This window comes from Aaosphaeria arxii, assembly GCF_010015735.1.
Source record: "Aaosphaeria arxii CBS 175.79 unplaced genomic scaffold BU24scaffold_4, whole genome shotgun sequence".
Taxonomy (NCBI): Eukaryota; Fungi; Ascomycota; class Dothideomycetes; order Pleosporales; genus Aaosphaeria; species Aaosphaeria arxii.
In genome coordinates this window covers 2,804,400-2,832,270 of record NW_022983477.1, presented here as the reverse complement: position 1 = coordinate 2,832,270, position 27,871 = coordinate 2,804,400, and the positions used below count along the sequence as shown (strand labels likewise).

The window sequence follows — 27,871 nt, the reverse complement described above, 5'->3', positions numbered from 1 at the left end:
GACCTAGTCCGTCGAGAAGCAACTACCAAACAGGACATTGTCAGGACTACAAGTAATCAACATCGTCAGAGCATGAAATCAATTTCGAGGGACTATAATGTTTTGAAATTGCAATCTGTGAGGCGTTTCAAAATCGAACCTGTTTCGCTCATCTTTCACCGGTGCTGGTTCATCAGCATCACCTTTCGCTATATGAGCCCTCGCGCAACACCCATATAGCAGTGAGCCCTTTCAGCATCCTTTTGTGTCTTATATAGACAATATCTATCTATTCAATTTCAATTCGCAGAGAGAAAAAAGCCATTTCGCTTCCCGTTACTCCATATGGCTCGTAGTGTCTTGCTTCAATTCACCATGCGTCCGTGCACCAAGGGCTGAAAAGGGCTGTGCATCGCATCACTTAGAGACGTCGTTCTTAGCATATATACCTAGGTGCTCAAGTGATTCACATAGCTCTACGTATTGTAACAATTCTATTGATTTCTATACGATGTTGTTGGAGAGGCATTGATAAAGAGTCTGTCCCTGATCTAGCAATCCACAGAAGTAAATCCATACTCGTTCCTTACCAAATTTAAGACCATCTCGACTCTACAGAAGCATCTAAGCAAAGTTCAAATCTAACGATCGAATTCGACATCGTTCAAGTAAAAGCTACAATTTTACTAGGGTCCCCAGAAACATTCACATATCCTCAATCATCAAATCAATACCCTCCCATTCCGATCAAGAGGAGAAGAAACAGAAGACAGAAACCCACATCTCACAACTCACAGCCATGACGTCCCCAACTCCATCTCCAGCACAACCTCTAGCACCTTCACCACCGTCTCCTCCGCCATACCGCCAAATCCGCGCCCACCGTCCCACCCCTTCAACCCTAATCGTCTACCAAGCCTACTCCACCACCATCGCCACCGCCGCCGTCGCAGACCAGAACCTCTCCGCGAGCCCCTCCTTCAAAACGACACGCATGACGTGGATCAAACCCTCCTGGGCCTGGGTCCTCTACCGCAGCGGCTACTCATACAAGGACTCGCGACAGTCGCGCATCCTCGCCATCGAGATGACGGTCGATGCGTTTGAGGGGTTACTCCGGAAGGCGGTGGTAGGGGAGGGCAGGGGGCGGGAGGAGGGGAAGGTGAGGGTGCAATGGGATCCGGAGAGGGATGTTTGGATGGGGAAGTTGGGGTTCAGGAGCATTCAGGTGGGGATTCCGGGGGTATTGGTGGAGGGGTGGGTGGAGGGGATTGTGGGGATTACGGACGTTACGGAGAGGGCGAGGGAGTTGAAGAGGGTTGTTGATGAGGAGGGGGAAGTTGGGTTGGGCGAGTTGGTGGAGAGGGGGCTGGTGCCGGTTGAGACGGAGGTTGTGGTGGATGAGGAGTTGAGGGGGATATTGAGGATGGAGAGAGGGAGGGAGGAGGGCGAGGGCGAGGGTGAGGTCAGTTGATTTTGGGGGGTTGATTCGAAATGAATACCCTACGGGATGTATGATTGATGTAATGGCATCACGGAATGTCGACAGTCATGGAATGTGAGGAAAATGTGTATAAGCTTCGTGTGTACTCACTACAACTAGGTGTAGCAAAGGATATCTTACTTTTGGCCGTCTATTTTCTGAGGATAATTTGAGAAGCACTGCTTCTAATTCTTCCCTCGATGCTTTTGGGTTGGAGATCATCTAGTCTCCCCTTTGAGTTCATACAGCTCTTCGCCCCGTTTCTCTTCCGCGGCATTCTCTTTTACGTGAGCATCCAGCCACCTTATTGTCTCTTCGACACCCAAAGGTCCCCAAGCAATAATGTCTGCGTTCCTCTGCCCAGCGAGCACTCCAAATGCCTGTACCAGCAGGCCGTCAGTGTTGAGCCCCTCTGGAGCCCAGAGCAGGTTGATGGTTTGGGCTATTTCGTCCCAGCTGCGTACGATGTCCCGACTTGCGCTCATGAGCGTCTTGTGTTGCTGAACGCGTGCGTCGATCTCTTCTTGGGTTTTCGTTTCTTGTTGCCATACTAGGGGAGAGGTTAGTTCAAAGATTGCTCGCAACATTGAATTCGACTCCCTTGACGTACATTTACCTGCCACCTCGAGATCCGCAAGGTGTCTGCGAAGTTCGATCCATACAAGGAACACGCGATCGTGCGCGGCAAAAAGGGGCACATTGTTGATGGCGGTGCGGGCATGCGAGGGTCGGACGTCATCTCTCCAGGCAGTCTCAAGACGCCGAAGAAGTATGCTTTCATCCCACCGCGGCCCATTCTCTGTCGGGTATATGTATTTACGGAACGCGTAAAGAAGTTCAGGGTCGAGGGTGCGGACCGTTGGAGGTTGCGGGGGCATGTTTGAAGGGGGTAGTGGTCTATCTTCAAGAAAGTTGGATGCTAATGTATTTAGTTCGGAACTTATTCGATTTACCAAAGGAGGAAGTGAGCGTGTCGGATGCTGATGAGGTGCGATGGCTGGTGGGTGCTGTATCGGTGGTGGTGGCGGTGGTGGTGGATGTCGTGGGCCATGATCTGTTGCTGGACCATTTTGCGATTGGTGTGAGAGAGGGCTTATCCGCCATGGGAGTGTACTATGCCCTTGTGACGAAGTTATCGGACTGTCACTCGATGGTAATGGGCTTGCACTGGTTGAAGGAGTGTATTGACCGTGAGGTGCTGTGTCGAGCCTGAGGACTTGCATATGGCGCGGAGGATGTCCATAAGTAGCAGCACTGTGATTGGAGAACTGAATAGGAGGCCTCCTGTGATCCATAGGATATCCATGTGGAAGTGCAGGCGCGATCAACACTGGTGGAATGATGTCCATTGGACTTGGATGCTCATCTTTGAATTTAATTCTATCCTCCTTTTTCTTTCGCTCACGATCCAGCCGTCCACGCGCATGGATGACATTGCATGCCTTCAGGCCGATCCACCTTGAGATATAAAGTCAGCTTACATATTATAGTAGTGTACGATGATCGGCGAGACGCATTGCAGAGAAGTCGTAAATCATACGAAAATGACACGTTTTACGCCCAATATCTTTGGCCGTTCCACGTGAGTGGGATTAGGGAGAGGTTCATGTTCTGGTGGTGCACTTACCAATGTAGGACCGTCCGTATGCTGCATTTCATTAGCACCAGCACTGAAGACTAGAGATGTAAATACACTTACAGTTCACGATCCTCCTCATTGTCAAAGTAAAGATCTCGAGGATAGTAGAACGGTTCAATATCTGGCTCTCCCATCTTGACCAAATGGTCCCTGTTACCCATTCTGCCCCAAATCGCCGCCCCATGTTTGTTCAAAAGATGATCTGTTTCCGCACGCAGACTATCAGGAGCCCCCAAGATCTCAACCAGCTCATCCGGATCCTTGGGCAGCTCCGAGACAATGTTGGTCATATCCAGTACTAGCTCTTTCACCAGGGGACTATCGAAATTGGTTTTGCCGCGCTTGTTGGAGCTCCATTTCGCACGCAGTCCCAGCCGTTCGATCAATTCATGCATCTTCAGACGGGATCTGTTTTTCATTATGTCTTGCCAGTCCTGGCGGGTCGCATATTGCATGGTTCCGGACGCCATGATGGCTGTTGAATCACATGCACAGCGGAGGCACTACAACAAAACGATGTAGCTGCCGCTTGCAAGAGGAGGATTATTACCCCACAGGTGATTGAAGGATCCTTCGAGGGCGAGCCTTCCGAACTTTGTGAGCAACCTCCAATTCACCTGATTGAATCTAGCGGCCGACTCGAAATAATTATTTACAATAGTTACTCCAAGGCTAGGGTTGGAGGTGCTCTTGGCGCATGTGCTGAATGGACTGCCACGCCTAACCCAAGGTCGTATCGCGCGGTGTAATCGTCTTGTCAGCAGGGCGGGCGCTGCTATAGAGCGAACGGTCGGTGGTAGTCCCGTACCATCTAAGGGTAGTGCGGTGTATATGTGTGCGTGTATGTTTGTGCGTATGAGCCTGGAGTGATTGTGTGCGGCTGGCGAAGGAAGAGGAAAGTCAATGGAGGTTATGCTATCCACATACTCAGTACCACGAGATACCCCGTACTACAAGGTATTACGAGACGAGACACTCCAAACTACTCCAATACAATCCTTGGGAGAAAGCCAGCCAATCCTTGTCGTGTTGGGAGATTGTAGTGCGGGAAGGCGCACAGTCGCGGCCTGAAAGAGGAAAAGAGAATGTGAAGATGAAGAGAAGAGGAAAAAACAAAATAAACAGACTAGGGAGTCCTTTCCTTTCTGAGCACGCTTTGGTGTGCGTTGTAACTTGTGCCTGTCGTGCCCGTCTGTCGTGGGCGCTGATGATTGAAGATGAAATAAATGGAGGCTTTCAATTCGTGTAGTTGCCGGGGACGATCTCCATTGGAAGATCACGAAAGTCACGAATGCGGGTGTTAGTACCCAACAATGATGCGTCACAAGAGGTCGAGTTTTCTCATTCCGTTGTTTGGCGCTCCGTGGTAGCACCGAGACCCTCCCGGTTACAAGGAGACAGGAGAAAAGCCTCCGTCGATCAGTCGGCCAAATGCTTAGATGAGACTGTTGCTAATGAGGATGGAGACTGATGGGGACGATGGGAAGGAAGGGGGGAAAGAAGATAGGGAATAGGACAACACGGATTGGGAACTAGAGCAGGTGTAAACTGGGAATTAGAGTCTCAGATTCATGTAGACTTTACTGTGTAAAGAGAGATGGGGACGGGTAACTATTTTCTTTTGCACCCACCAACTACCGGTAGGGGATGGAATTGAACCAAAAGGCTTAAGCTAAGAGTAAGACTAGACACAAAGTAGGGCAAGAGACAATCTGGACGCCTGGGAATGAGTGAATGATGAGAGCTAAGTTGCGGTACCGGTAGCTATGCTCCACTTCCTCACACATCCTTTCCTAGGTAGTTATCCTTCACGATTGACAGGCTCAATGGTTATAACTCCGTTCCCACTGTCATAGACTCATCATGTACTCCGTACCTGTTGACAAGCTGGGTGCTCCTTGGTACCGACACATACCAAGCCCACCTGATGGCGTCCTTTGAGGAGCTGGGCGACGTATTCCATCTGACTAGGGAATTGTTCTACTTGGTACGGAGTAGTTAGTTAGTGACTTGAGGAAGCTGATTACTCTATGTTTTTTTTCTAGGCCTGAATATTTGCTTCCTTTGCTTGGCCGTTCTACACAATCTTATTAATGCTACTCGTATGCCACTACCAATCCTCCCTTCCTACGGAGCACTATGTATAGCTCCCCGAAAGCATAGGATCAGAAGATGCAGAGGTTAGACAAATCATACCGTTCATAAGCACGACATCACAACACATCCCAGACCGAGCAAGCAAACCAAACCACGGTGCGAAACACATGCCCTACTCGCGCAGCCATTACCGCACCGCCACACGCCCCGATTCGTTCTGGCCAACAGCATTCCTTGCTCTTTTGTGTGTGCTTTTCCATCTATGCCGTGTATTCTGTGTATGTCGTGTGCTTCCAAGTTCCCCCCCAGGCCCCCTCCCCTACCCTCCTCTCCCTCCCCCCTGCAGCTCCGGCAGGGTTTCCGAAATGCAAATCGACAACACGTCTACTCAATGCAGGCAGCTGGCTGTACGAAAGTGTGAGAACCAGTAATCAGCATCGGACTAGACCCATCCATATCCATCTATGGCTTTTCTCAGCCGTTGATCATTGTGTGTTATCCACACAGTACGGAATGTTCCGTATTTATCTACTCCGTATTGCATCCAACAATCCATCTGACACAGTAAAGCAACATGTATGTAGAATCTGGAATCTGGATTGTTGGATGATGTTTTGCAGTGGCGCGCGTCATCATCATTTCACATTATTCCTATGGAGGAGTGGCGCATCTGAAACCTCCTAGCCTAACTCTGTGTGTATACCGCTGTGTATACGCGGCCACCGCGCCCAGACTCCCATTCGTCTCCTCTCTCTCCCACATTCCAGGGCGATAGACTACTTGTACAGTACGAGGCAGTAGCCGAATGTGTAATGACGGCTCCGGGCTCCACGTAAGTACTTGCACCGTTACTAGTACATAGGTACATACGTAGGTTGGTACGCGTGGATGCGGAATTTCAAACACAAGACACGGATAAGTGGTCTTGAGTCTTGACTTTTTTTGATTCTTCTTCTTTTGCTTTGGCCATAGGGGGTGGGGTCCGACTTTGAGAAGGGGGGAGGGGGAGATACGGTGCAGAGGGAAGGGAGCGGAAGGGGATAGGATTGGTGTTTGTGCAACAAACTGGCTGGATAGAGATTGCAGACTGGCGAGAACCATTTCGGAGTACTGCACATACAGCTGTGGTCACGGTGCAGTGCTGATCGCCTGTCTACACGGTCTCTACGGAGTACATTATCCCTATTCACTCCCGTACTCTGACAATCTGATTGTGTGCGCGCATGTACCACACTATCACAGGACAGTAAAGTACAGCCAAAAGTATGTAGAGTATGTACAAGTGTACAAAGCAATATGCACGGCTACGCGTAAAATTAAATAGTGTACTTGTAAGTGGGTGGACAGGGGCTGCAAGGTCCTTCAGTCAGCATCCGTGTGTCTGTCTAGTGCTCAGGCTGTCCTCCGATGTTGGGTAATCGGTTCCCCCGCTGTCGGGGCCCATAAATCTGCATAATTCGAAAAGTCAGAATCGTTTGAAAATATCAAGGATGACGGCAGGGATAGAACTTTGTATACTTGGGAACTGCTACCTAGTAACTACTGGACTTGGCCTGGGCCTCCCTCTGTATGTAGGGGCGTACAATACAAGCAAGTAGGGCGGGAGTTACTCGTACAGTAGTACCAGTACTCCGTACATTAAAAATGTTCGACAAAACAAGCGAGTCCTGGCATGGATGATGGCCATGCTCCATGGTCCATGGCCCACCGATTGTGAGAGCAGCGACCAGGTTCATTATAGCGCGAGTCATAAGTGTGTAGTAATGGAACCGGGGGGCCACAGTCTCATGCAAGCCAGCAAGTTTCTTTGTGTGAACTTTCTTTCCTTCTTTCTGTTTCGTCTTCCTTGTAATCAGTGCATCTGCCGGACATCAGGCATCCCCAGTCGTTGGTGTTAAGATGGCTGCCACAGCATGTGTCTGCCTTTCGTATAGACATAATTACTTTTTCCCACGTAGCTGATGTGTTATTTGATCGTATACGGAGGACGAAGTAACTATGTACTCCAGACAATGTATTTACTGTAACAGGTATTCGGATAGTGATGAGTCCCAACCCTCGGATGCATCAAGTACTGCTATCGATCATTGGTTCCTGTATAGCATCCCTCGCTGGTGCGAGTAACCTATCTATTTACCCATCAAATATTGATAGAAAGAGATTGTAACCACCTACCCGTCAATCTACCCAAATAGACGAGTGTCAACTAGCTCTTGAGTATGTTTGTGGTAGCAAGGTGTGGGTCAGACACACCAAAGTTGTCCCCATGCCACACCAAATCTATGCATATCCCTTTCGTGTGCCTCACTCTTGATGCTTCATTGCTCGCCCTTCGATATGTATGTGACTGTTTTGTTGACGGTCGTCACTCACATGGCTGTGATTAGACTAGTCTGGACGAGTGATATTGAGTACTACATACGTTCTCGTCAATCGTAAACTATTGGTATGAAGAGAAAGTAGATAGGATTGTCAATCATAGGCGGGTAGCTTCCGGTCTAACCCCCCGGACATTGGCCGAATGATTGGTCCAAGGATGAGGAAAAGGTGAATACCATAGCCATCTGCCTCCAAGGTCTACCACACAGTACTTACTAGCCTACTGGGTATGGGTAGTATTACTCGTAGTGGATGTTCTTGGTGGTAACTTGGTAATTGAATCTGAACGATGAACAAATAGTCCCCGAATACGCTACCAGAAATAAGGAATTTAGTGGGACGTCTAGTCCCCCCTTATCCTGTCCTGTTCTGTCTTCCTACACAGTACGACTACGAGGCCAGTTCCCATCATCATCATCATCATCCTCTCCCATGAGTTCCATCCTTTTCTTCCCATCCACTACTGACATCCACTAAGTACTGTCACCCCCAATAATACTACGACTAAGTACGAGTATCCCCATCTCTACCCCCTCCCCCCTCCTATCCCTATCCCTATCCAATCCTGTCCCATCCTATTCCTGTTCCATCATCATCATCACCACAAACTCCCATCATCCTTGCAGAAATTCTAATCTTTTCCAAGTCGCGTTTCCTTAGCCCTTCCTCTGCCTACTTTGTAGTCTACTATACCAATCGTACATTTTCCCTTTCTACCATCCTATCCCACTGCATGTCACATCCTACCATCCATCCGATGGTCGTGCATCTCTTCTGACACGTCCTTCGTCATCGTGCGCATCTATCTACCGTTCCTCTTTCCTTTCCCTTCATTCCCTAGTTTCTCATACTATTTTCTTCTTCTCTACTCCGTACTCCGTATCTCTTTTTCAAACCCTATACCCTTCTACGACTACCATCACCCACCACACACAACAGATACACAGTACACAAACAGACACCCAACTCCCTTCACTCCCTTCTTTTCTCACGTTCATATACACGCCCTCATACACTATCATTCCTGTTGGAACGCTCCATGCGCGAACAACTCCACAGCTCGCATATCAAATCCTTCCTCTGGTGCCCATCCTGCCGTAGGCCCAAGTTCCGCCTTCACCAGTAGGCCGCTTAATCCGGCGTCGCGCATGTGCATGTCATTACATATCAGTACCATACGCATAGTTACTGCCTGCACACTCACAGTAGTTTACTCTACGCAGTAAATACCCTTGCCCCGCCAGAATCATTCACCAAAGAGGGAAAACACCAACCTTTGAACACCTAATATCTATTCAAACGCCTACCGATTCATCTCATTGTCGTCCCTCACCAGCACCTCTGCGGAGCGCGCGCGTTCTCAATTTCTTTCCCGACTTTTCCCTCTCTCTTTTCATGACAACCGCCTCGTCGACGATGGAGGACCCCCCGCCTGTCCGCTGGGATCGAGCCAAATGGATTACCGTCTTCAGTAGCCACAGCCCTACCATTCGCGAGATCACAGAATGTTTAGGCCTCTCACGCGCGCCATCCACATCCACAACAAACCGCGGCATCCCCAAGTTTGACGCGCCAGAGTCCAAGAAGATCTCCAGCGAAGTACAGCGCCTGTCTAAAGATCTTCCCAAGGACCGCGATGCCCTTCTCGACTTTGCAGCAGACCCGCATTCCCTGGACAATGAACTGAACGAATTACTCTCCACTTTGGGTCCTGCTATCTGGGGCAGACACGCAGACCGCAACCGCTTGCTAGTCCCGCCAGACCCAACAAAGAAGACTTACTACAAGGACCTCTACTACGAGGATCCAGAAGATCGAGCAATGTAAGTTCTTACATTCTACCAGACCGGTAGAAATGACTCCTTTCCCTTCTTCTCCAAAAATTATTACCAGCAGTCACCTGACTTCGTACTAGTCTACAAATCCACCTTCACCGATGGGTCATCATAAAAGCATGCTACTATATTCGGAACATGAAGCTCAAACGTACTTCAGCTGCCGACGAATATGAGATTGTTGCTGATATTGATGTCGACTCCCCCGGTCACCATAGGCTATTGGTAAGCTTTTCCTCCCCTCTTATTTTGCTCATTGCACTTTCTTACATAACTCATAGTCACCATCCCAAACTCCAAGATCCGGCACACCCGTATATGCTGAATCGGATTACGGAACAACTAACCCTGCCAATCCATTGAAACGGAAGAGCGACACCTATAGATCGTATTCTGACGGAGAGGACAATACTGGCTTCGAGAATAGTTCCACTTTCAAGAGACGGCCGTATGACAGCGCGACGATGCCCATCCAGAGACATAGCCCGCGCAAACCCATACCCTCAGCAAGACTCAGTTCTGAAAACATTCCACCAAGCCTCAGTCCGACCAACCACTTCCAACCGCACATTAAGCCTGACAATCCAAACCCAGATGTCGGCAGGTTGCTTAGTCCTCTTTCCAATAGCGCCTTGAATGGAACCTCAAGGCCCCCCAACCCTCCTCCAGCAGCGTTCACATCCGCCAATATCAATGCCCCGGCCACTAACTTCCCACCTGCAAATCGCCAAAGTCCGTCGATTACACCGCCCGGTCACCATTCCCATCCTTTGATTGCGCCCGCCGTGCAACCAGTCTCCGCTCCAAGCCACTACTCCAGTCCTTACTCAACTCCCATAGCTCCACTTCCTCCAATTGTCCCTAACCCTTCTGAACCTAGGCCTCTGGAGGGGGCGCGTCCTCCAATTGCGCCTTCATCACTTCGTGATAGTAACCGAAACAGCAGTTCCAGTATTCATACACCAGGCCATACCCCACCTGGTCTTCACGCTTCCACTACATCAACGAAGTTACCGAGCTTGTTGGCTCCAGCCCTAGGACCGGCATCAGGGCCGACATCAGGACCACCAAGTACACATACTCCTTTCCATGTACATGGAATCGCTCCGTTGTCCCATGCTCGAGCGCCGTCGCATACACCTCCTTCAACCTCTACGCACCCCACGCTTCCCGTCAATGGTGCCGTTCGTGGGCCACCGTCCTTGCCTCCCAGTGGAACAATCGCGCATCCGCCACCACCCGCACTCGCTCAGGCACCGGTACCGGCCCTCGCACCAGCACCAGCACCAGCACCGCCGATGAATGGATACGTAGTCCCTCCAATTCAACACGGCTCGACCAGCTCCCGCCTACCTAGTGTCAAGGACACGACGCTCTTGCAATGCGAGCTACTAGGACTTCTCATGAGATATTTCTTCCCCCGTAATGGACCCCCGTGCGAGGAAGGAGAGCTGCTATACAACCTCGAGTACGTGTGGGCCCAGAACGAACCCGTCTTCGCTCGTGTTATGGGGACATTGTTCGAGTATCAGCGCAGGGTATTCTTCGCATGGGTGGACGAGCGACGAAAGATTAGCCAGCTACAGAACGCAATGTCCGGCCACCCCATTCTGCACGCATCCGAGATGGTGGATCGACTACTCGCGATGAACGACCTGCGGGTGATGCGACTGAAGTGGAAGGCTATGAAGTCGCACGACGGAAACAACACTCTATCGCCCGAAGATATCCTTTGCAAGACGCTCGCCACTATGACCAAGACCGAGGGCACCGAGCATCTGTTCAAGGACGGGCTGGATAGAGTCAACGAGAGCATTTTCGGATTCCTCAAGTCGGAAGATATGAAGATTTCCATGCACCTGAAGCAGCAAGCAGAGTAGCACGGCCGGACAATTGAAACGGCCAGTTGCTAAAGGTGTAAGGTGTTGAGTGGGCTAACGAAAAGTTAGACAGGTTCTTGACGTTTATATTTCCTTTGCCGTTACATTAGGCCTTATCTGCATACTTCCTGCAGTCATTTGTTAATCTCCTGCAAGCGGCTTCGATTCTCATTTTCTTCTGTCTGCAGTCATTCTGTTTAGCGACGGCGCAAGGGCTTGTTAACCTGTATAGTATATATTTCCATTCTCAGTCTTCGACCAACATTGCTCTGCCGTGCATAGCAGCGGACTTGATAGGGGCTACTTTAAAAGATACATTTCTGGTTCAGGGTGGCTATCTGAAAATACCTCCATAAGGCCATTGTTTGGGCCAGAGTTCAGTACGACGCGGGTAGAGATTCGCGAAAACAAATTCAATAGAACTAGAGAACATTGTGTCCAATATCATGATTGCGTGAGTTGTTACACAGATTGGCGAAATGGTTGCCGTCCAATGCGATGTTGTGTACGCAGTGCTCATATGATGTGCCTCCTAGGCAGCAAATACTTATCGTAGCAGGTGCTTTAGGGATATTGATGTGATGGATCTTGGATGACCCCTGCGATCATCCATCCAATCTATCTGGACAATATCCTCACATCGAATCCTTCCGCATTGGCGCTGGCGATCAACATGTAACCTCGACTATTATGGAGGCTCCAGACTGTCTGGAGGTCCGGTGCAACCATTTATCCGATGCGCCCCAAGCCTCCAGGTGTGTGTGCCCGCAGGTGCAGCCTCACCAGCCGCTCTAGAGGCCATCGAAGGCCCTCAGCCTTGTTCCTTGTGCGACTCGGAAGTCCGCCCCCATCCTCCCCATCCACCCTCCACTCTGAGCCATGCATCTGCCTGTTCCTTCCATAACACCCTCTTTATCGACATTCCCCCTCCCTCTCCCCTTCTCACTGCGGATACCCTCTTCATAGCATCGTTTTTCTTTTTACATTACATTAACGCCCGGCATGTATCGTTTTCACTCCTACTGCTAGCTGAGAATATCATTTACACATTCTTTCATGCGGCATGGTCCTTCGCCTGTTTGTTCAGCCTAGTAAGTCCCTCCATGAATCCCGACCACGCAATCTACCTCTGCAACATAAATCTCTAACAGCTGAGAGCAGACGAGGGCAAGCACTGGATTGTTCCCAAACGCCATGAACCCCTACCCGCAAACTCGACGATAGAAAACTCCGTCGTCGCATCCACCGCCCTCGCCGCGGCATACACATCCTACTCGCGGGGTTTCTCGAGAAGGATTGGACACACGGGCGGGCTTTCGGCGCCTGCAACATTCATCAGGGCATCTGCAAGAGCGGGGATATGGTGTGCGTGCATCGGCGCGGCCACGAATTGGTACTATCATTATGCCTTCACGACTCCCGTGGTCGAGCTCTCGCAGGTGGAGACAACGCCCTGGAAGGTCTGGGAGAAGACAGACAAGTACACCGTCGATGATGGGTTTCTTGCTGGCGCGGGCGTCGGTCTCGCGTCTGGACTCGTCTCCGCCGTCTTTCTCAGGAGGATGCCAGTGTCGTGGTTTGCGAAATGCGTGGGCATGACGAACGTGGGCGCCTTCGCGGGTATAACGGGGTCGCACGCATATTTCCACTACAAGGGCGAGAGACAGACTGCCGCTACTGCGCTGGAGGAATGGAAGAAGAGGAGGAACATGGAGTTCCACTGGATATACTGGAACAAGCTGTTCATGTCGAGGCTGCCGCCGCTGTGGCAGGGATATGTAGTGTTCAACGGAATTTTCAAAGCGAACTCACTGCCCGAAGAAGCGCTTAAGACGCCCGAAAAGTACGGTGTCGTGGGTATCGCTGCCCCGGCTGAACAACAAGAATCATCTGCAGACGGCGCAGCACAGCCAACAGCAGAGGAAGAATATACAGGGTACTACTTCAAATCCTACGACCATTCCGAGAACTTACGAAACATCAACCTCGAACTTACACGCAGTACGCTGAAGGACATGTATGAAAACAAGACTCGATTGCTCGAAGACAGCCAGTGGGTGATAGCAGAACTCGGCCGCAAGCAGCACGAGTACTGCCACCTCGACTCCCAAGCCGACGATGACGAGCGCCAGCGCCGCCAGCGCGAGATCCAACTCCTCGAACTCACGTTTAACAGACTCCGCATCGACGCCGACCAAGTCGCGCGAAAGATCGAGCTCTGGGAGCTCGCCGTCCAGCAGAAGGTAGCATGGGAGTCATCCTCCACCGACAAATCGACACCCGCACCCTCCTCGTCTCTCAAATCCGACGACACCGCCGCCGCCATAAAAGCCTGGACGGCGCCCCAGGTCCACATCAACCCCGCCGCGCACATCCCCTCCCAGTCCGTCGAGGAATTCATCAAGTTCCGCGACCAACTCGTCTCCGAGATCGCCACCTTCGAAGCCAAGGAGAAGACGTCCACGGGTAAGGACCGCAAGAACGTGACTTCCGACCTCAAGGACGCGAGGGCGCTGCTCCGCGCGGCCGACATGCTGATCTGGGAGTCGGAAAATAAGGTCAAGAAGCTTCAGCAGGCGCAGGAAGCCGCGGCGACCGTCAGCGCTGCCTCGAAGGAGAAGCAACAACAGCAACAGCAACAGCAGGTCGAGCAAAGCTCGAAGTACCAAGACAAGGACATCCCCGTCCCCGCAGACTCAGGAATCAAGAAATCAACCTCATCGTCCGTCGTAGACAAGGAGGCCGCCGACGAGGTCAAGGAACCGAATAAGGAGAACATGGCCCAAGACGAGACGGACGCGCCCAATGCCGCTGCCAACATCGATAAAGATGAGGACTGAAAACTAAAGCAATAATGGGCTTTTTAATTTCTATAGATACAAATCGTAGCGTACCAAAACGTTTTAGGCATTTTCACCATGTTTCTCTCTGATCTGTTTTTTTTTTTCGTCTTCTTCTCGATTTAGCGAGTGAGCGTACATTTTCGTCGAATACATACACATATACGTTTTTCTTCCATCTATGCCCTTTTTCTCTATTGGAGTTTGTGATATACATATTGAGGTTCGCAGCGAGTGATTTACTAACCGATTACTTAGCAATGTTTCTGCACTCAATATTGAAATTCACGCACGCACAAGGAGGAAAATAAAAAAAAACCTATTTCTGCGAGGAGAAAGGTTTTCGATTAGATTTTCTAACTACGTAGGCAAGGTTCTATATCGTCGACATCATCCTCCTCCCTGTTTCTCAAGTACGCCGCCCGCCGACGACAAGTTTAGGCTGCCTGACGCGGACCTCTGCTAACCTCGCATTATAGGGAATCGGCAGTGGCTGCGGGCGAACGTTGGGCGCGGGCACGCCTAGGAGGGCCATTATGGGGGTGGGGTACTGCATGAGTGTGTCGTCGCTGGCGCGGGAACGGAGGGAGGTCTGGCTGCTTGTTGGCGGTTGGGATGATTCTGAGGGCGAGTCGCCGTGGGGGAAGGTGCTGCTTGTTTGGCTGAGGGATTGGGACCGTGGCCGTGGTGGTGGTGGTGGTGGTGGTGGTGGTGCAGGATGGGGGACGAATTGGTTTGGTGAGGGGCTGGCGTCTTTGGTGATGATGTTGGAAGACGGCTTCGATCCGGACTGAGGAGGTAGATCCCTTTTGACGCCAGAGTTGCTCTTGTTGATGGCTGTTTCCCTCGCGAGAGGCAAGCGATGGACCTGCGAGATCTTGGAGTCCACACGGTTGAGGTCATGCGCGGCCTGGAAGACGCGTGAGCACCAGTTGTGAAGCTCTTTGCTAGCTCCCAGTATCTGCTTCCCCTGGCCGTCCACGAGTGGAGGAACTTCTCCCCCATGGTCAACGATATCGTTCCGGGTGATGTCCGTCATTTGCTTGCATACAATGCAGAGAGGGAAGAAGCGCTGGTATTCATCGTAGATGTCTGGTGGTATCGTCTGGCAGGTTTTGCATCGATGAATGGTCGGACATTTAGAGAGCGTGGGTGGAGGTTCCCTTTGATGAAGAACTGGATGTTGCTTCTGGCTGGGCTTGGACGAAACAGTCATTATCGCGGACCCTACGAAGCGATGGCAGCGATTGCAGAAGTGGCTAGGGCCAGAGCAAGGTGATCGTGGATTGTATGAACCGGAAACCTTGCATGTATTACATGCAGTATCTGCTGATAGCGGTCCTTGGGCTTTTGCACGAATATGGGATGTGCCGTTAATTGAGCTACCACGGGTCATGCTCAGCAATTGTGAGAGTTCTGTCCTCGGTGGTCGCAGAGACTGTTTTCCGTCATCATTGATAATCGGTCCTGACTGGTCGCGATCTGTTCCATGTGCTTTACTGGTGTTCTCGTCCACGGTAGATTGTGCGACTGAACGTTTCTCATGTCGAAGGGCTATTTTTGGTATGGCATCGCGGTCTGGTCGCGCACGTGTGGGTTCTTGACATTGTTCACCCATCCGTGGATAAGGTGATGGCTTGCGATGAATATTGAGAGCCGTTTGATGGGGAGCTTCTCCAGGGATTTGATAATCGTGGGAAGGATCAAGTAGCCGGCCTGCGAGTGTATTGAGTTGAGAGCGGGGAGAAAGCCGTCTGCCGTCCTCTGTCCGCCGGAAACTTAATCCAACAGTGGTGTTGTACTCGGGGTTGTCTGAAATGATAGAGCTCCTCACTTCTGGATGTGGTGTCCCGCACGGCATGGTCTGCAGTGGAGTAATATCGACCGATCATGGCAATACAGAGGGAGAGAGTTGCCTGGCCGCCAGCCTTATGAAGAGACAGGGAAAGACAATGTCCCAGCGCAAAGACATTGTCTGAGATAGTCATGTCTCACACCTGCAGGAACGATTCAGACAGGTAAATATGCATGGGTAAGGTCGGACAACGCAAGGGAGGCGAATGCAGTCCTTCACTCCCCTGCATTTTCCGATTGTCTTCTGTCCATCTCGGCGTTGACCTCTTCAACGGTCAGTGGTACTTTTCGATCCGCCCACTTCGCCTTTTCAGCGGTTGCAAATGTTTCCACGCTCAGCAACCCGACCACCAAAAATCCCAACTCTTCCCGATCTGTGTCAAATATTGTCCACCAATCTACACCTGGCAACTTCACGTTGGTTTCTTTAGCCGCTAAGTATATGGCGGCAGTAGCCAGTGTTGGAGGTTGGTGTGTCAGAAGCAGAAGCTGTGGACTCAGGAGTGCGGAGTTCAAATGTGCGAACGTTCGTTTCGCCAGGTCAGTTGCGCCGGGATCGTCGAAGGCACTGAGAGCTTGTAGATAAGTGATGGCAAGAGTATATGGCAGTGTAACCTGTAGCTGAAAACCCAGTACTTTCAAGATCTGTTTCTCCATGTTGAACAATGTGCTTCGTCGCCGCTCATACGTCCCAGGAGAGACATAGTATTCCTCCGGGTTGTTTTCCCTCCATAGCTGTTCGAGATCGGCGTACGTGGAGGGAATCGTATCGAGAAAGGCGTAGACGTTGACTATGCTTCGTGCAGACTTGGGGAAAGCAGAGAGCTTTGCTGCGAGGTATAGGGATCCCGCCGATATGTGCTGTCACTTGTATAAGCTATCGTTGCATAAGTTGGGTTGAGAGGAACTAACCGCAGCACCAAATTCAGCCAAGCTGCCTCCCTCAGGGCCGATCCAAAACCTCGTGAACAATATAATTGCCTGTGCAATAACTTCCTGTGGTAATCGAAGCAAGACGCCAGCGGCCTGTGTGAGCCTCGCGCCAGCAAAGCGAATAGATTCCTCAAGGTCGACGGGAATCCCGTCGAGCTGTGAGCCTGACGTTTCAAGCTGCTCAACCGTTGCCTGAAAGTTAGCCAGAGGCGAGGCCTGCATTTTGCGTATTTGTCAAAAGCCTTGAGGCGCTGGTATGGAACAATTGGAGTGGAGTATAGAGTGATGTTTCTGCCGTGCGGTTGGAGCTTGCATGTCGATCATTGAGGCTAAACCCAATCGGTAGCTATATTTATCTTGCTCCTCAGGGAAGCAAGACTACGTACCTTGGTTACTGGATGATTTGAAGGCATGACAATTGAATTGGAAAACCATCCCAGATTCTAGTCCTTCGATTATGACAATAATTCCCCGTCGGAATCTTTCCAGAGCCAAACAGAGCTTCAGGAACCGGCACTTGTACTTCATTTGTCAGACGATTTGGAAGACATCATAATATTATGATAGATGCGTTTCAAGGCTTATAGCTTTTTCTCACCGATGATCGAAAGAAAGAAAAGATAATAGAAAGGCTGATAGGGGGTGGATTGCTTGGGGGGGGTTTCATGTCATCATGTTATGTTCATGCGAACCCCCTCACCCCGCGTGAGCGACGTGAACAAAGCCACCTATAGTAGGCATATTATCATAAGATGTATAGACTGCGATATTTGCTTCATTTGATTTATCCGCATAACGGGGATGAAGATATAATATAGCGGATGCCAGCCTGAGTAAGATTACCTTCATAGTTTATCATAGTGTATCCATTTCGCATCATTGGTACTGTCACTCGCTTGTGTGATTGAGCCCGATAAAGTGCAAAGAAGATGAGCATCTGCGTTCATAACTTGTACAATTGCTAAACATAGGCATACAACTATCGGCTGACGGCAGATTTCAAGACGTAATGATCTGAAAGCCCCTCTCATATGCAGACGTTCCACCACCAACGAACGCCCCGGGAAGAAGACAATAATACAATTCTTATAGATGTCTTAGATATAATTAAAATTGGAAAATATTCGTGCTGAGTATTATGGTAACAGGAAGTTCGCAATCCCCTATGGGTGTCCTTGTCCGTGGACGTCTATGACCCTGCCCACTGCAAGGTGTCTCTCTTCAATGCCCCGCCCACTGGGTACCCTCACCCCTATATCGCAGCACATCTGCTGCAAGACAATCTGCGGAATGGGTGCCCGACCTTCCAATTGCATATCGTCTTCCGGATCTAGCGATGGGCCCAGCTTGAGGTGTATGTTGGGTGGAATTGAAGCCATCAGCTCGCGGAAGAAAGCACGAAAGACGAAGTGTGCGTCGTGCCAGGTTCGCAGCTCGGTGCGCGCCCAGTCGTAATATCTCGGGTGGAAGGTCGGGATGATACGAAGAAGTCTGAGGGAAGGAAAGTTGGCGAAGAAGGTCGACCAGTCGACGTAGCTGTTCATCCTTTCGACGTCTTTGAGTTGTAGTTCGAGCTGCATTTTGCTGATTCGGCCAAGGTTCCATCCGTAGGGCGTGTCTATTGTGGTGATGGGGAAGTTGTCCAGGGATATTGCGAACCAGTTTTGGTAGAGGTAGTCGCTAGCTTCGAAATGGAGCAGACGTGATGTCTGTAAAAGGTTGAGGTGGACAACGGGCTCTGATGCCGGTTCTCTGGGAGCAAGTGGTCGACGTCCACTTTGGATCCTTTTCAGATTCAACCTCTCTCGAGTGCGTTGGGATGTCACTCGCTTCTTCTGTCCGCGGAGAATTGATTTTGCCTCAAGAATGGGAACTGATTTGCCGCGTCGGATAACCAAATATGAATAAACGTGATCTCGCACCTCCCTAGGTAAGTCGAAAAACCGAAATGGTTGAGTAGGAACTCTCTGGCTTGACTGACGATCACCAATACGAGGTCTGAGTAAAGTCAGTTTGAGACCATAATTTATGTTAAATCATCCGAGAGACATACGGGATAGGAGCATACGAAAATCGATGATCGGCCGTACGCTGTCTGGAGGGAGACGAAGCAATCGAATTGATACTCTCGATTCGGCTATTGAGAGACCACTCCCTGCATTTGCGCTCTGGATTCCTGCGAAGGGCCATCATTGATGAGTGGAATTGATGAATCTGGTGTGTGAATATCAGTACTTAGATACCTACGCAGAGTAGAAATTTACGAGAACCCAGAAATGAATAGCTCACCTTGACCATATTACAGCAACAAGCAACATCCTTCCACATACAATGTACAGTCGGTGGACCCGACACACTATGTGTGCGCCTAGGTATACGGACCATGATTGGAATATCAGACCGGCGATCCTAGCTGCCAAAAGACCGTGCGGTTCGCGATGAACCGAACTTGAGGTCGAGCGGTCGAGAGGTCGAGGAACGGGCAACATCCGATATTTGAAGGGCGCGTGCGCATTGTATAGGAGTAGCTCATAACGTATATCACGAACTACAATCTGTGGAAAATGGAATTTCAGAAACAACCCAAGCTTAGCGAGCAAACGAAGATCAGGCATCTGGAGGGGCGTCCCTTAAGTGGGATGTTATGGCTTAATGTTTCAGGCCGAATTTCTTATTGGCGATAACGAACGCATTAATGTAACGGCGTGGTAATAATAGAAACGCCTATATGTGGTGGAACAGGTCGATTATTAGACGTATGACGCGGTTAACTGTCTTCTCCCACGACTTTGGCGTGCCTGAAATATTTCATGCCCACCCACGCAACCACAACCCAGACCCAGGCCATGACCGCTGTACATAACATCAATGCTGGATAGTAGCCTGTAATGGGCAGTGTAGCATCGTCCTCGAGCTCCGGAGGGGCATACGGAGTCTCCCCTACATCCCACGCCCAGCTCCACACTCCGAGACAGGAGCCCATGCCTACGACGAATACTATCCAAGTCACTATGAGTACAACCCACCCCCACCACTCCGTCTCGCTATAGTCCCAATCGTCATCCATTACTGCGTCCGTCGGGGTGTTCACAACGGTCAATGACGAGGTTTGGCCCGAGCGATTCGACCGACGCCTCTGCAATGCGGAGGAAAGAGGCGACTGACGCTGCACCACGCCATACGAAGAACTGCTACTCAAAACCGTGGGACGGTAGAAGGAAAGACTCTCGTCGTCGTCTGTCGTAGATGCATACGGACCGACCGGACTTTCAAGAGGAGATGTTTCCAGGATGCGCGGTGTGGGTTGGTCATTGTCGTACTCCTTGCCATGATCATTGAGGTTGAGATTGCTAATTGAAGGGTTCGCAAGTCTGCCATCCTGTGACCAGCCGCTATCGGATGACGAATTGAAAGACGCATTTTCATAGCCGAAGCGTTGGGATGCTGGATCGTGGTCGAATTGCGGAGGGCCGCTCGCACCATTGATACTAGGCGTTGGCTGTTGGGCATTGAGACGTTCTTGTTGATTGAGTATCGAGTTCCGCCGCTCGCGCATCATTTTCCCAGTTGCAAGGCGGCGCAGAGAGCCCTTCCTTTTGCGGCCTTGACTCTGGCGCAGGGCGTTCGCGATGGATGATGAGCCTGGCTTGGGGTTTTCGCTGGCGTTGTCCCCCGCAGGTCCCGTGGGTTCCTTTGTTGGTGGCCATTGTGAGGTGAGGTCCTTGGGTGAAGTCTTCAGAAAGGGAAGACTCGCTAGCAGATTGCCGGAAATGCTCCGCCTGTGACTTCCTCCCTGGCTTTTATCGTTCTCTGAACGTATCTTCTTCACGGGTACTACGGTGCCATGGTCGACGCTGTCATCGCCACGATGTTGTGTGGGTGTACCATTTTCCATCCTTCTTGTCCATGACCAGAATTAGTTCCTTTCACGTGCTCATGCGCTATATTCCATCGTCCAGCGGCGGGACAGGATGTCTTTGAAGATAGTCTTCAAAAAGGTTAGGAAGAGTTTCCTGAGGAAAACTGACGATGACGAGACGAGGTTCAATGAACAAGACTCCTGAAAGAGGCGGGTGCCAAGGCGTGTGACCCCGGACTTGGCCGCGTGTAATTTGATGAATTTAATGCACGAGAGTCGAGACTAGTAATCCATCACTCAGGATGATTGTCACTCTAACTCAGGCTAGCCAGCCACGGTAGTTACCTTCTCACTTGTACTCTACTGAGTCTACTCACCTACCTAAAGTCATTAGTGATTAGCCGTACTCCGTATCTAGAACCACCTTATCTAGACCCCTCTACCTCCGCCGGCGTCAATCCGCGTCAACTACATTTGTTACTCTTCGTTTTTTTCTTCTACTTCTTCTTTCCATGTCTTCTTGTTGAATGACACACGCTCCTTTCACGTCGCTCCCTTCAGTCTATCGCGATGGCATCGTCAATGCCTCTCCCTCTGCCTCCGCGCACTCCGACGCCGCCTCCTGACGAGGAGGAGGCCCACGAGCAACCTACCGGTCTGGGTTTCGATAACTTCTTGTCTCCCACGAGACCGAGTTTCAGTAGCAACACGCTTTCTCCAATGTCAGCATCTTTTGGAGAGCGTTATGGTCCATTGGCACCAAGCGATTCCGCTTCCCAGCGACAAACACCCAGCACCGTCTTCAGTCCCTCGAGCGCAACATTTCCATTCACACCCGCAAGCGCTTTGAGTGGCATGAGCGAAGGGGAAGCAGCTTCGAATGGACCAGACAGCGCGCCCAATCCATTCAATTTCCAGTCTGTTCAGTACATGCCTAACAAACCGCAGGCTAACAAATCTGTACGTTGTTGGGATGTCTAAAGCTTCCGGTTTTGTACTAATTGTAGCAGGATGTTGGACGACGACGAGGACATAAATACAAGCACAGCAGTGTCTCCCACCAAATCTTCCTCGAACCACCCTCGCGCGCTCCTCTCCAATTACCTGCTTCGCTTCCCATCCCTACGTTCAAGGAATACCGTTCGAGCATGTCTAGGGAACAAACATTGCGCTTAGGATGGTGCTTCGGCCACTTGATGGTTGCGGGTCTCGTTCAGTGGGGTGCACACGAGTCTTTAGCACTCACGGTTCTATCCCGACTGATCTTCTATGACGCACTCGGTGCGTTCCTTTGCGTGGGAGTCGACGTAGGATCTAATTTCGAGGTGTGGAAGCGCTCTACTGTACGTCATCCGTTTGGATTTGAGCGTTCTGAGGTGGTCGCCGGACTCGCCATGTCTGTGGGACTACTCTTCATGGGCCTAGACCTCATCTCCCACGGTCTTACGCACGCTCTCGAAGACAAAGGCGACCACCAACCGCATCACGGCCACTCGCATGGACGTGTCTCTCCTGGCAGCATCGACCTCGCCGCCCTGAGTGGCATTGTCTCGACTCTGATATCCGCATTGGTCCTGAAGAACCACGCTCGCATCGGGAAGGTGATGCGACTGAGCGCCATCGCCAACCTCCCATCCGTCTTAAGCAACCCTTCGCATTTTCTCACGCTGTCCTGCTCCGCACTCCTGCTACTCCTACCGCTCCTGAGCATACAGATGTACGTCTGGCTCGACCGAACGCTTTCATTCTCCGTCGCCATCGCCATGGTAGCACTGGGCTGGATACAAGGCTGGACGCTGGGCAAGATGCTCCTGATGTCTTACTCGGGCCCAGGCGTCTCGGACGTCCTGTACGACATCCAGACCGATCCGGCCGTGAGCTCTGTAGAAGAAGCCAAGTTCTGGCAGGTGCACTATGGACTGTGCCAGGCGAACCTGAAGCTTCGGGTGCGGAATCTGGAGGAGATTGGGCGGCTCAGAGATCGCATTGGGAGCATGGTTCGGAACCGTCTCGGCGGCGGGTACGGGAGCAGCAGTAGTGGGCAGAAGTGGGAGGTTTCGACTCAGATCACGCTGGAAAAGGACTGAGATCGAGACATACTCAGAATCATATCTACGAAACCTTTGCTCTGCTTGCAATCAATATACCCCTTTATTTGCTGTTCCCATCTTCTGGCATGTAGTCATTGAAACCCGTGAAGAAGGCAGAGAGGCGACGAGATGTATAGACTGTATTCGGATGCCCGTCATGTGGCAAGTCAGGTCCCGGGACTCTTATTAGATTGGGTGGATGGATGCCCGACCGGGATCGACCACAGTAACTGGGCAGTCATTCCTGTGCGCCGACATGTGGACGACGAGAGATGTGAGCGTATGATAACTTCCTCATGCTGCCAGACATACATCATCGGATAGGTGCAGCGACTTGTCATCGTGACTGATTTGATATCATACCGTCCGAAAGGAGACAGCCTCTTTTGGGGTGGCTGTAGAGTAAGACACATGGCAGCGGGGGCGATGTCTGTGCTTGTAAATGGTATGCAAGCAGTTTGCAAGTAGTATTAGGTATATAAAGTCGTACATCATAGTACATACCGTATGTATTGGTTATTGGGTCACTGTAGACTGTTGTGTAAGGTAAGTCATCATCATTATTTTTGTACTTCATCTATGCAACTGCATCTGCAACTATTCCGGGCACATCCCCTCCCCTCTACAATTACAGTTTCCAGCCAGCCCAGCCCAGTCCAGCCGGTGCCAGGCCGCCCGCCCGCTAAACTTCCCTAACCCGTCCCGCGTGCCTGTAGTTAGGCTGTAGCCTGTAATAGTCCTTGTTCCTGTGCCTGTGCTGGTGTGTTCCCTGATCCCAAAGTTTGTGTGTGTCTTACTTTTGGGTGGTCTTTAGGGTCGTCTTGTCGTCTTGTCGTTTGCACAGATCGTCAGGGTATCCGCACCTGATGCTCACCGCCCAAAGCCATTCTGTCACCATTTTCTGGGGGTGGCAGGGAAAAGGATAGGAAAAAGGAAGGGGGCAGAAACAAATCAACGAACGAAAAAAAAAACAAAAAAAGGGCCATTACCAAAGAAGAAAACCAACTCCCAAGAGGCAAATTCACTCGTGCGTTGGTCAGCGAGAGAGAGCGAGGGACCCGTCGTTAACCTCCGACCCTGTCCTCCTGCTCCTAATCCCGTCCTGTCCTGTCCAACCGGTCCTGGACTCTCGACGACGATTGCATATTGCAGGTGGTGCGCGTTGTTGTTCGCTGTCGCTGTCACTCGATCATCCCCAAAAATTCCACCCACTCACGCCCCTCCACACGCACATTTCGCCGCCCTGCCTGCAACTGCAACGCTGCCTGAGAGCGCCCGCCAGCGTCTAGTTCCTGCAAGGCTGGCACGACGCCTGTATATACCCGCGGGGTGCCCCCAGGCATGGCCGGCGGTCGGGTAGAGCGTGATCCCAGGCCCTACTACGACAATCACCACCAGTATTCCGCCGACGAAGCAGACAACGCAAACGAGAAGGATCGCGACCGCGAGCGAAGGGGTCACCGAAGACATCGCCACCATCGACACCGGGACTGGTGGGACGAAGATAGCGAGGACGAATACGCTGCTGCCAAGCGCGAGCGAAGAGAACGCCGTCGAGCTGAGGAGGTTCGACGGGACGCCGCGATAGACATCGATGAATTAGCAGAGCGCCGCGACCCGTATCCTACTCGACCAGAGTCAGATCGACCGCGAGAATCGAAACGCATGGCACAGGAAGTCACAGTGGAGAGGGTGAAGGGCACATCGCGAGGCAGCAAGAGGGATGTACGACAGGACGGGACGAGACGCAAGAAGAGGAGGGAGAAGGTGGTTGCAGAGGTGGTTGATGGGTACGATTATGAGCAACCAAGATCAAGAGGTATCATAGAAGAGGTGACGGTCCGACGATCGTCTGCGCCTAGGAGGAGTGATGAGGGAGGATCTTCCAGCAGAACGATGCACACCCCACGTTCTGGTTCTAATTCAACTTCTGTCAGGAGAGCCGACGAACCCAGGCTCAGGAGGTAAGGTCTGCTTGGACGTTCGGTCTGAAAATGTACTAATCGACTCATAGGAGTACCTCCGCGCGAGAACCAAATAGGGTCTACATGGCAAGCAGGCCTTCCGTCCGGCGCACCAGCACTGTCAAAATTCCAGTGACAGCCCCAACCACGCCAGTGAGATCCCATTCCACCAAAGAGCCACGCCATGCCTCCGCACATCGACGAAGCAACACCGGCCTGTTCGCATCGCTATTCGGACCTCCGCCGAAAACGACGATAATTCCAAAGGAGACCCCGAAGTAAGCTTATTGTTTCTTTTTCAGCTCACGTGCGCTCTTCTGACTTTTGGTAGGGTCGAGTGTCTTATCTGCATGAACGATGAGGTGCCAATCAACAAGACGGCTAAACTTGGCTGCGGCCACCATATGTGCCATTCTTGTCTCAAGCGACAGTTCACCCTGTCGGTATCTGACCCACAGCATATGCCGCCAAAGTGCTGCACCGAGGAGCACATCCCTCTCAAGCATGTCGACCGTTTGTTCGACGATAAATTCAAGAGACTTTGGAATAAGAAATATCAGGAGTATACGTCGTCTAATCGTATTTACTGTCCCATGAAGGGGTGCGGAGAGTGGATCAAGCCATCCAAGATTAAACTCGATATGACCACTGGTCGCAAGTACGCACGCTGCGGCCGTTGCAGCACGAAGGTTTGCGTGCTGTGCAGCAGCAGATTCCACACGCGGCGGGAGTGTCCTCGAGATGAGGAGACCAATCGCATCGTCCAGATGGCCAAAGACCAAGGCTGGCAGAGGTGTTACAAGTGCAAGGCAATTGTTGAACTCAAGGAGGGTTGCAACCACATGACTTGGTGAGTATTCTTTTTGTGTGCATGCAGGCGTAGATGATCGTTTTGCTAACGTGGATATAGTCGCTGTACGGCCCAGTTCTGTATGATGTGTGCCTTACCTTGGAAAACATGTAATTGCCCATGGTTCACCTACCAAAATCTGGACGACGAAGACCGACTAAACGATATGCGAGTTCCCACACATGATGTAGTGGAAGTGATCGAAGAATTCTCCGAGCCCGAACCAGCACCCGTTCGAAGAAGCAGCACCAGAGTCCGCCATCGTGGAGAGCGAGATGGCGATCGTATAGACGAGAGTTTGGCAGGACACCTACGTTCCCAGCTCAGGATGGGGCCGACGCCAGAGAGGTCAGATATGAGCAGAGGAGAACCAGCAGCGCAAGTCTATGGTCTGGGTAATTCAGGAGGCCATCATATGAATGAGTCCTACGCGGTGCGACCCCTTGCGACGGCAGCAGCTCGAGCAGCAACCCGCACGACGACTCCACGGTTTTTCAGCCGCCGCACTAGTGTGCGCGAACCCCCACGGACTGTCCGTTCCGCAGCACCTGTGGCCACGGCGTCAGCGATGGCCGGACTCTCCCGCGACGGCACCAAGCGCGGCGCAAACCGAGTCGGAACATGGCTCACCCATGTTCAAGTAGACGCCGAGGCGATTGCGACAGCCCCGCGAGGTGTCGAAGTGGACGATTGGAGATGGGAGGGATCGGTCGCCGGGATTGACTGATCGTGCAGCATATTCTTTTTGATTTGGACATCCATTTACACCAAGCGAGCGCGCGCGCAAGTCAAATGAACGTTTGTTTCATTTCATTTATAATTTGGACATTTGAACGGATCGCATCTTGGGCCTTTGTATGTATTATTGTTGTTGTTATTTTGTCTTTCCCTTCTTTGGCAACGAACGTACGCATAGAGCACGATACCCACGACATTTTAGAGAAAATCAATCTGCACCACCACCGAACAACGATCTACAGAATATAATACGTTTCCACTCTAGGTCACTACAACTGCTACAATGCTCACTTGAGAATTGCGCGATGTCGAACAGTTCATAATGGTGACGTCGACTGGGCGAATTGCTTGGCTCGGAGAGCTATCATATTGACGTCACGTTGATCAGTACCCTTAGAGCATTCCAAACTGCCTCGTGCTACCCCGTATCTACCAAACTATCTCGTAGCTTACCTTCGAAACCATCTTCCACAAAAAGGGAATCCAAACCAATCTACTCACCAATCTCCATATCCCAATTCATCGCCATCCAATCCAGCAATCCCACAAAGAAACCCTTGGAATCCACCATAACCATGTCATTCCTACGCCCCATATCAATCGTACGCACCTCCGCCCTCAGACCGCTCTCTCGACGAGCAGCAGCAGCAGCAGCGCCACGAGCCTACGTCCCCGTCCGCCTCGCCCACCAGGACTACGGCAGCGGCGACGGCAACCCGGTCGGCGAGAACCCGCAGCAGCAGGGCAAGAATCCCCGTTCAGAGCTCGAGCACCCGGGACCTCCGGCGCCGAAGGTCGGACAGGGGAAGTCGTCGTCGTCGTCGTCGAGTTCCTCGTCGTCGAAGTCTGGTGAAGAGAAGGGCGGGCACAGGACTGGTGGTAAGGGAAGTAACAGGGATAGTCCTTCCAGCAGCAGTGGAGGAAGTGGAAGTGGAAGCAAAGGCACAAAAGGTGCGCAGCCGAAGATCCTGAACGAGAACCCTCCCGGCGAGCACGACGAGAGCGTGCGGCAGCACAACAAGGAGATGGAGCAGAGGGCTGAGAAGGCGCACGAGCAGGTTAGCAACGAGGACGCGAAGAAGGATAAGGTGTCGCCGAAGTTCTGGTCCGGTGAGTCAATGATGAGTCCTTGAAAAGATGCAAAGGCTTTTGAGAATGTTGTTTGCTGATTGTGAGGATAGGTCAAGGTGGTGCGGATAAAGATCCTTGAAGGAAGGGAGAATGAATATGGGTGAGGATGGCAAGGCAACCTGGAAATACGATCTATAACTAATTGGTGGCTCTGTGCAATACTGGCGTTTATTCGTGCATTTCAAAATCCAAATGTATTTATTACTTGTATTTATTTACTATCATTGCGGCAAGGAAGAATTGACTATAGAACGCGACACGAATGAACCATTGTTGTTGTGAAAATGATACAACTGTGTACCCGGTATGCATGACGCACT

The 27,871-nt window shown here is 51.2% G+C and overlaps 12 protein-coding genes across 12 annotated transcripts; 6 read left to right on the top strand and 6 right to left on the bottom strand.

Moving 5' to 3' along the window:
- Positions 1–778: 778 nt before the first annotated feature.
- BU24DRAFT_480838 (uncharacterized protein) lies at positions 779–1,610 on the top strand (the record flags this gene model as incomplete). Its single annotated transcript, XM_033533143.1, has 1 exon — positions 779–1,610. One exon carries the CDS (start codon positions 779–781, stop codon positions 1,451–1,453), a length of 675 nt encoding a protein of 224 aa, XP_033384574.1. The 3' UTR covers positions 1,454–1,610.
- A 70-nt stretch (positions 1,611–1,680) lies between these two features.
- Positions 1,681–3,571, bottom strand: BU24DRAFT_462414 (uncharacterized protein; the record flags this gene model as incomplete). The annotated part of the gene is made up of 4 exons (XM_033532005.1): positions 1,681–2,012; positions 2,073–2,920; positions 3,090–3,110; positions 3,162–3,571. 4 exons carry the CDS (start codon positions 3,569–3,571, stop codon positions 1,681–1,683), a joined length of 1,611 nt encoding a protein of 536 aa, XP_033384573.1.
- A 2,203-nt stretch (positions 3,572–5,774) lies between these two features.
- BU24DRAFT_197132 (uncharacterized protein) lies at positions 5,775–6,509 on the bottom strand. Its single transcript, XM_033521776.1, has one exon. It carries the CDS (start codon positions 6,297–6,299, stop codon positions 5,850–5,852), a length of 450 nt encoding a protein of 149 aa, XP_033384572.1. The 5' UTR covers positions 6,300–6,509; the 3' UTR covers positions 5,775–5,849.
- A 2,357-nt stretch (positions 6,510–8,866) lies between these two features.
- BU24DRAFT_197119 (uncharacterized protein) lies at positions 8,867–11,588 on the top strand. Its single transcript, XM_033521775.1, has 3 exons — positions 8,867–9,400; positions 9,493–9,637; positions 9,694–11,588. Exons 1-3 carry the CDS (start codon positions 8,973–8,975, stop codon positions 11,290–11,292), a joined length of 2,172 nt encoding a protein of 723 aa, XP_033384571.1. The 5' UTR covers positions 8,867–8,972; the 3' UTR covers positions 11,293–11,588.
- Positions 11,589–12,246: 658 nt separating this feature from the next.
- Positions 12,247–14,316, top strand: BU24DRAFT_492359 (uncharacterized protein). The gene is made up of 2 exons (XM_033533889.1): positions 12,247–12,383; positions 12,454–14,316. Exons 1-2 carry the CDS (start codon positions 12,356–12,358, stop codon positions 14,130–14,132), a joined length of 1,707 nt encoding a protein of 568 aa, XP_033384570.1. The 5' UTR covers positions 12,247–12,355; the 3' UTR covers positions 14,133–14,316.
- Positions 14,317–14,541: 225 nt separating this feature from the next.
- BU24DRAFT_462411 (uncharacterized protein) lies at positions 14,542–15,993 on the bottom strand (the record flags this gene model as incomplete). Its single annotated transcript, XM_033532004.1, has 1 exon — positions 14,542–15,993. The coding sequence occupies one exon, from the start codon at positions 15,991–15,993 to the stop codon at positions 14,542–14,544; it is 1,452 nt and encodes a 483-aa protein (XP_033384569.1).
- Positions 15,994–16,202: 209 nt separating this feature from the next.
- BU24DRAFT_462410 (cyclin-L2) lies at positions 16,203–17,141 on the bottom strand (the record flags this gene model as incomplete). The annotated part of the gene is made up of 2 exons (XM_033532003.1): positions 16,203–16,847; positions 16,899–17,141. 2 exons carry the CDS (start codon positions 17,139–17,141, stop codon positions 16,203–16,205), a joined length of 888 nt encoding a protein of 295 aa, XP_033384568.1.
- A 719-nt stretch (positions 17,142–17,860) lies between these two features.
- BU24DRAFT_197059 (uncharacterized protein) lies at positions 17,861–19,495 on the bottom strand. Its single transcript, XM_033521773.1, has 3 exons — positions 19,209–19,495; positions 18,973–19,133; positions 17,861–18,917 (listed from the first exon to the last, which is right to left on the bottom strand). The coding sequence occupies exons 1-3, from the start codon at positions 19,302–19,304 to the stop codon at positions 18,083–18,085; spliced, it is 1,092 nt and encodes a 363-aa protein (XP_033384567.1). The 5' UTR covers positions 19,305–19,495; the 3' UTR covers positions 17,861–18,082.
- Positions 19,496–21,081, bottom strand: BU24DRAFT_197058 (uncharacterized protein). The gene has a single exon (XM_033521772.1). The coding sequence runs from the start codon at positions 20,812–20,814 to the stop codon at positions 19,687–19,689; it is 1,128 nt and encodes a 375-aa protein (XP_033384566.1). The 5' UTR covers positions 20,815–21,081; the 3' UTR covers positions 19,496–19,686.
- On the top strand, positions 21,082–23,120 carry BU24DRAFT_197032 (cation efflux family protein-like protein). The gene is made up of 2 exons (XM_033521771.1): positions 21,082–21,738; positions 21,789–23,120. The coding sequence occupies exons 1-2, from the start codon at positions 21,349–21,351 to the stop codon at positions 22,863–22,865; spliced, it is 1,467 nt and encodes a 488-aa protein (XP_033384565.1). The 5' UTR covers positions 21,082–21,348; the 3' UTR covers positions 22,866–23,120.
- A 2,017-nt stretch (positions 23,121–25,137) lies between these two features.
- On the top strand, positions 25,138–26,713 carry BU24DRAFT_197075 (uncharacterized protein). Its single transcript, XM_033521774.1, has 2 exons — positions 25,138–25,682; positions 25,743–26,713. Exons 1-2 carry the CDS (start codon positions 25,183–25,185, stop codon positions 26,407–26,409), a joined length of 1,167 nt encoding a protein of 388 aa, XP_033384564.1. The 5' UTR covers positions 25,138–25,182; the 3' UTR covers positions 26,410–26,713.
- Positions 26,714–26,995: 282 nt separating this feature from the next.
- Positions 26,996–27,630, top strand: BU24DRAFT_462405 (uncharacterized protein; the record flags this gene model as incomplete). Its single annotated transcript, XM_033532002.1, has 2 exons — positions 26,996–27,530; positions 27,602–27,630. The coding sequence occupies 2 exons, from the start codon at positions 26,996–26,998 to the stop codon at positions 27,628–27,630; spliced, it is 564 nt and encodes a 187-aa protein (XP_033384563.1).
- Positions 27,631–27,871: the final 241 nt, after the last annotated feature.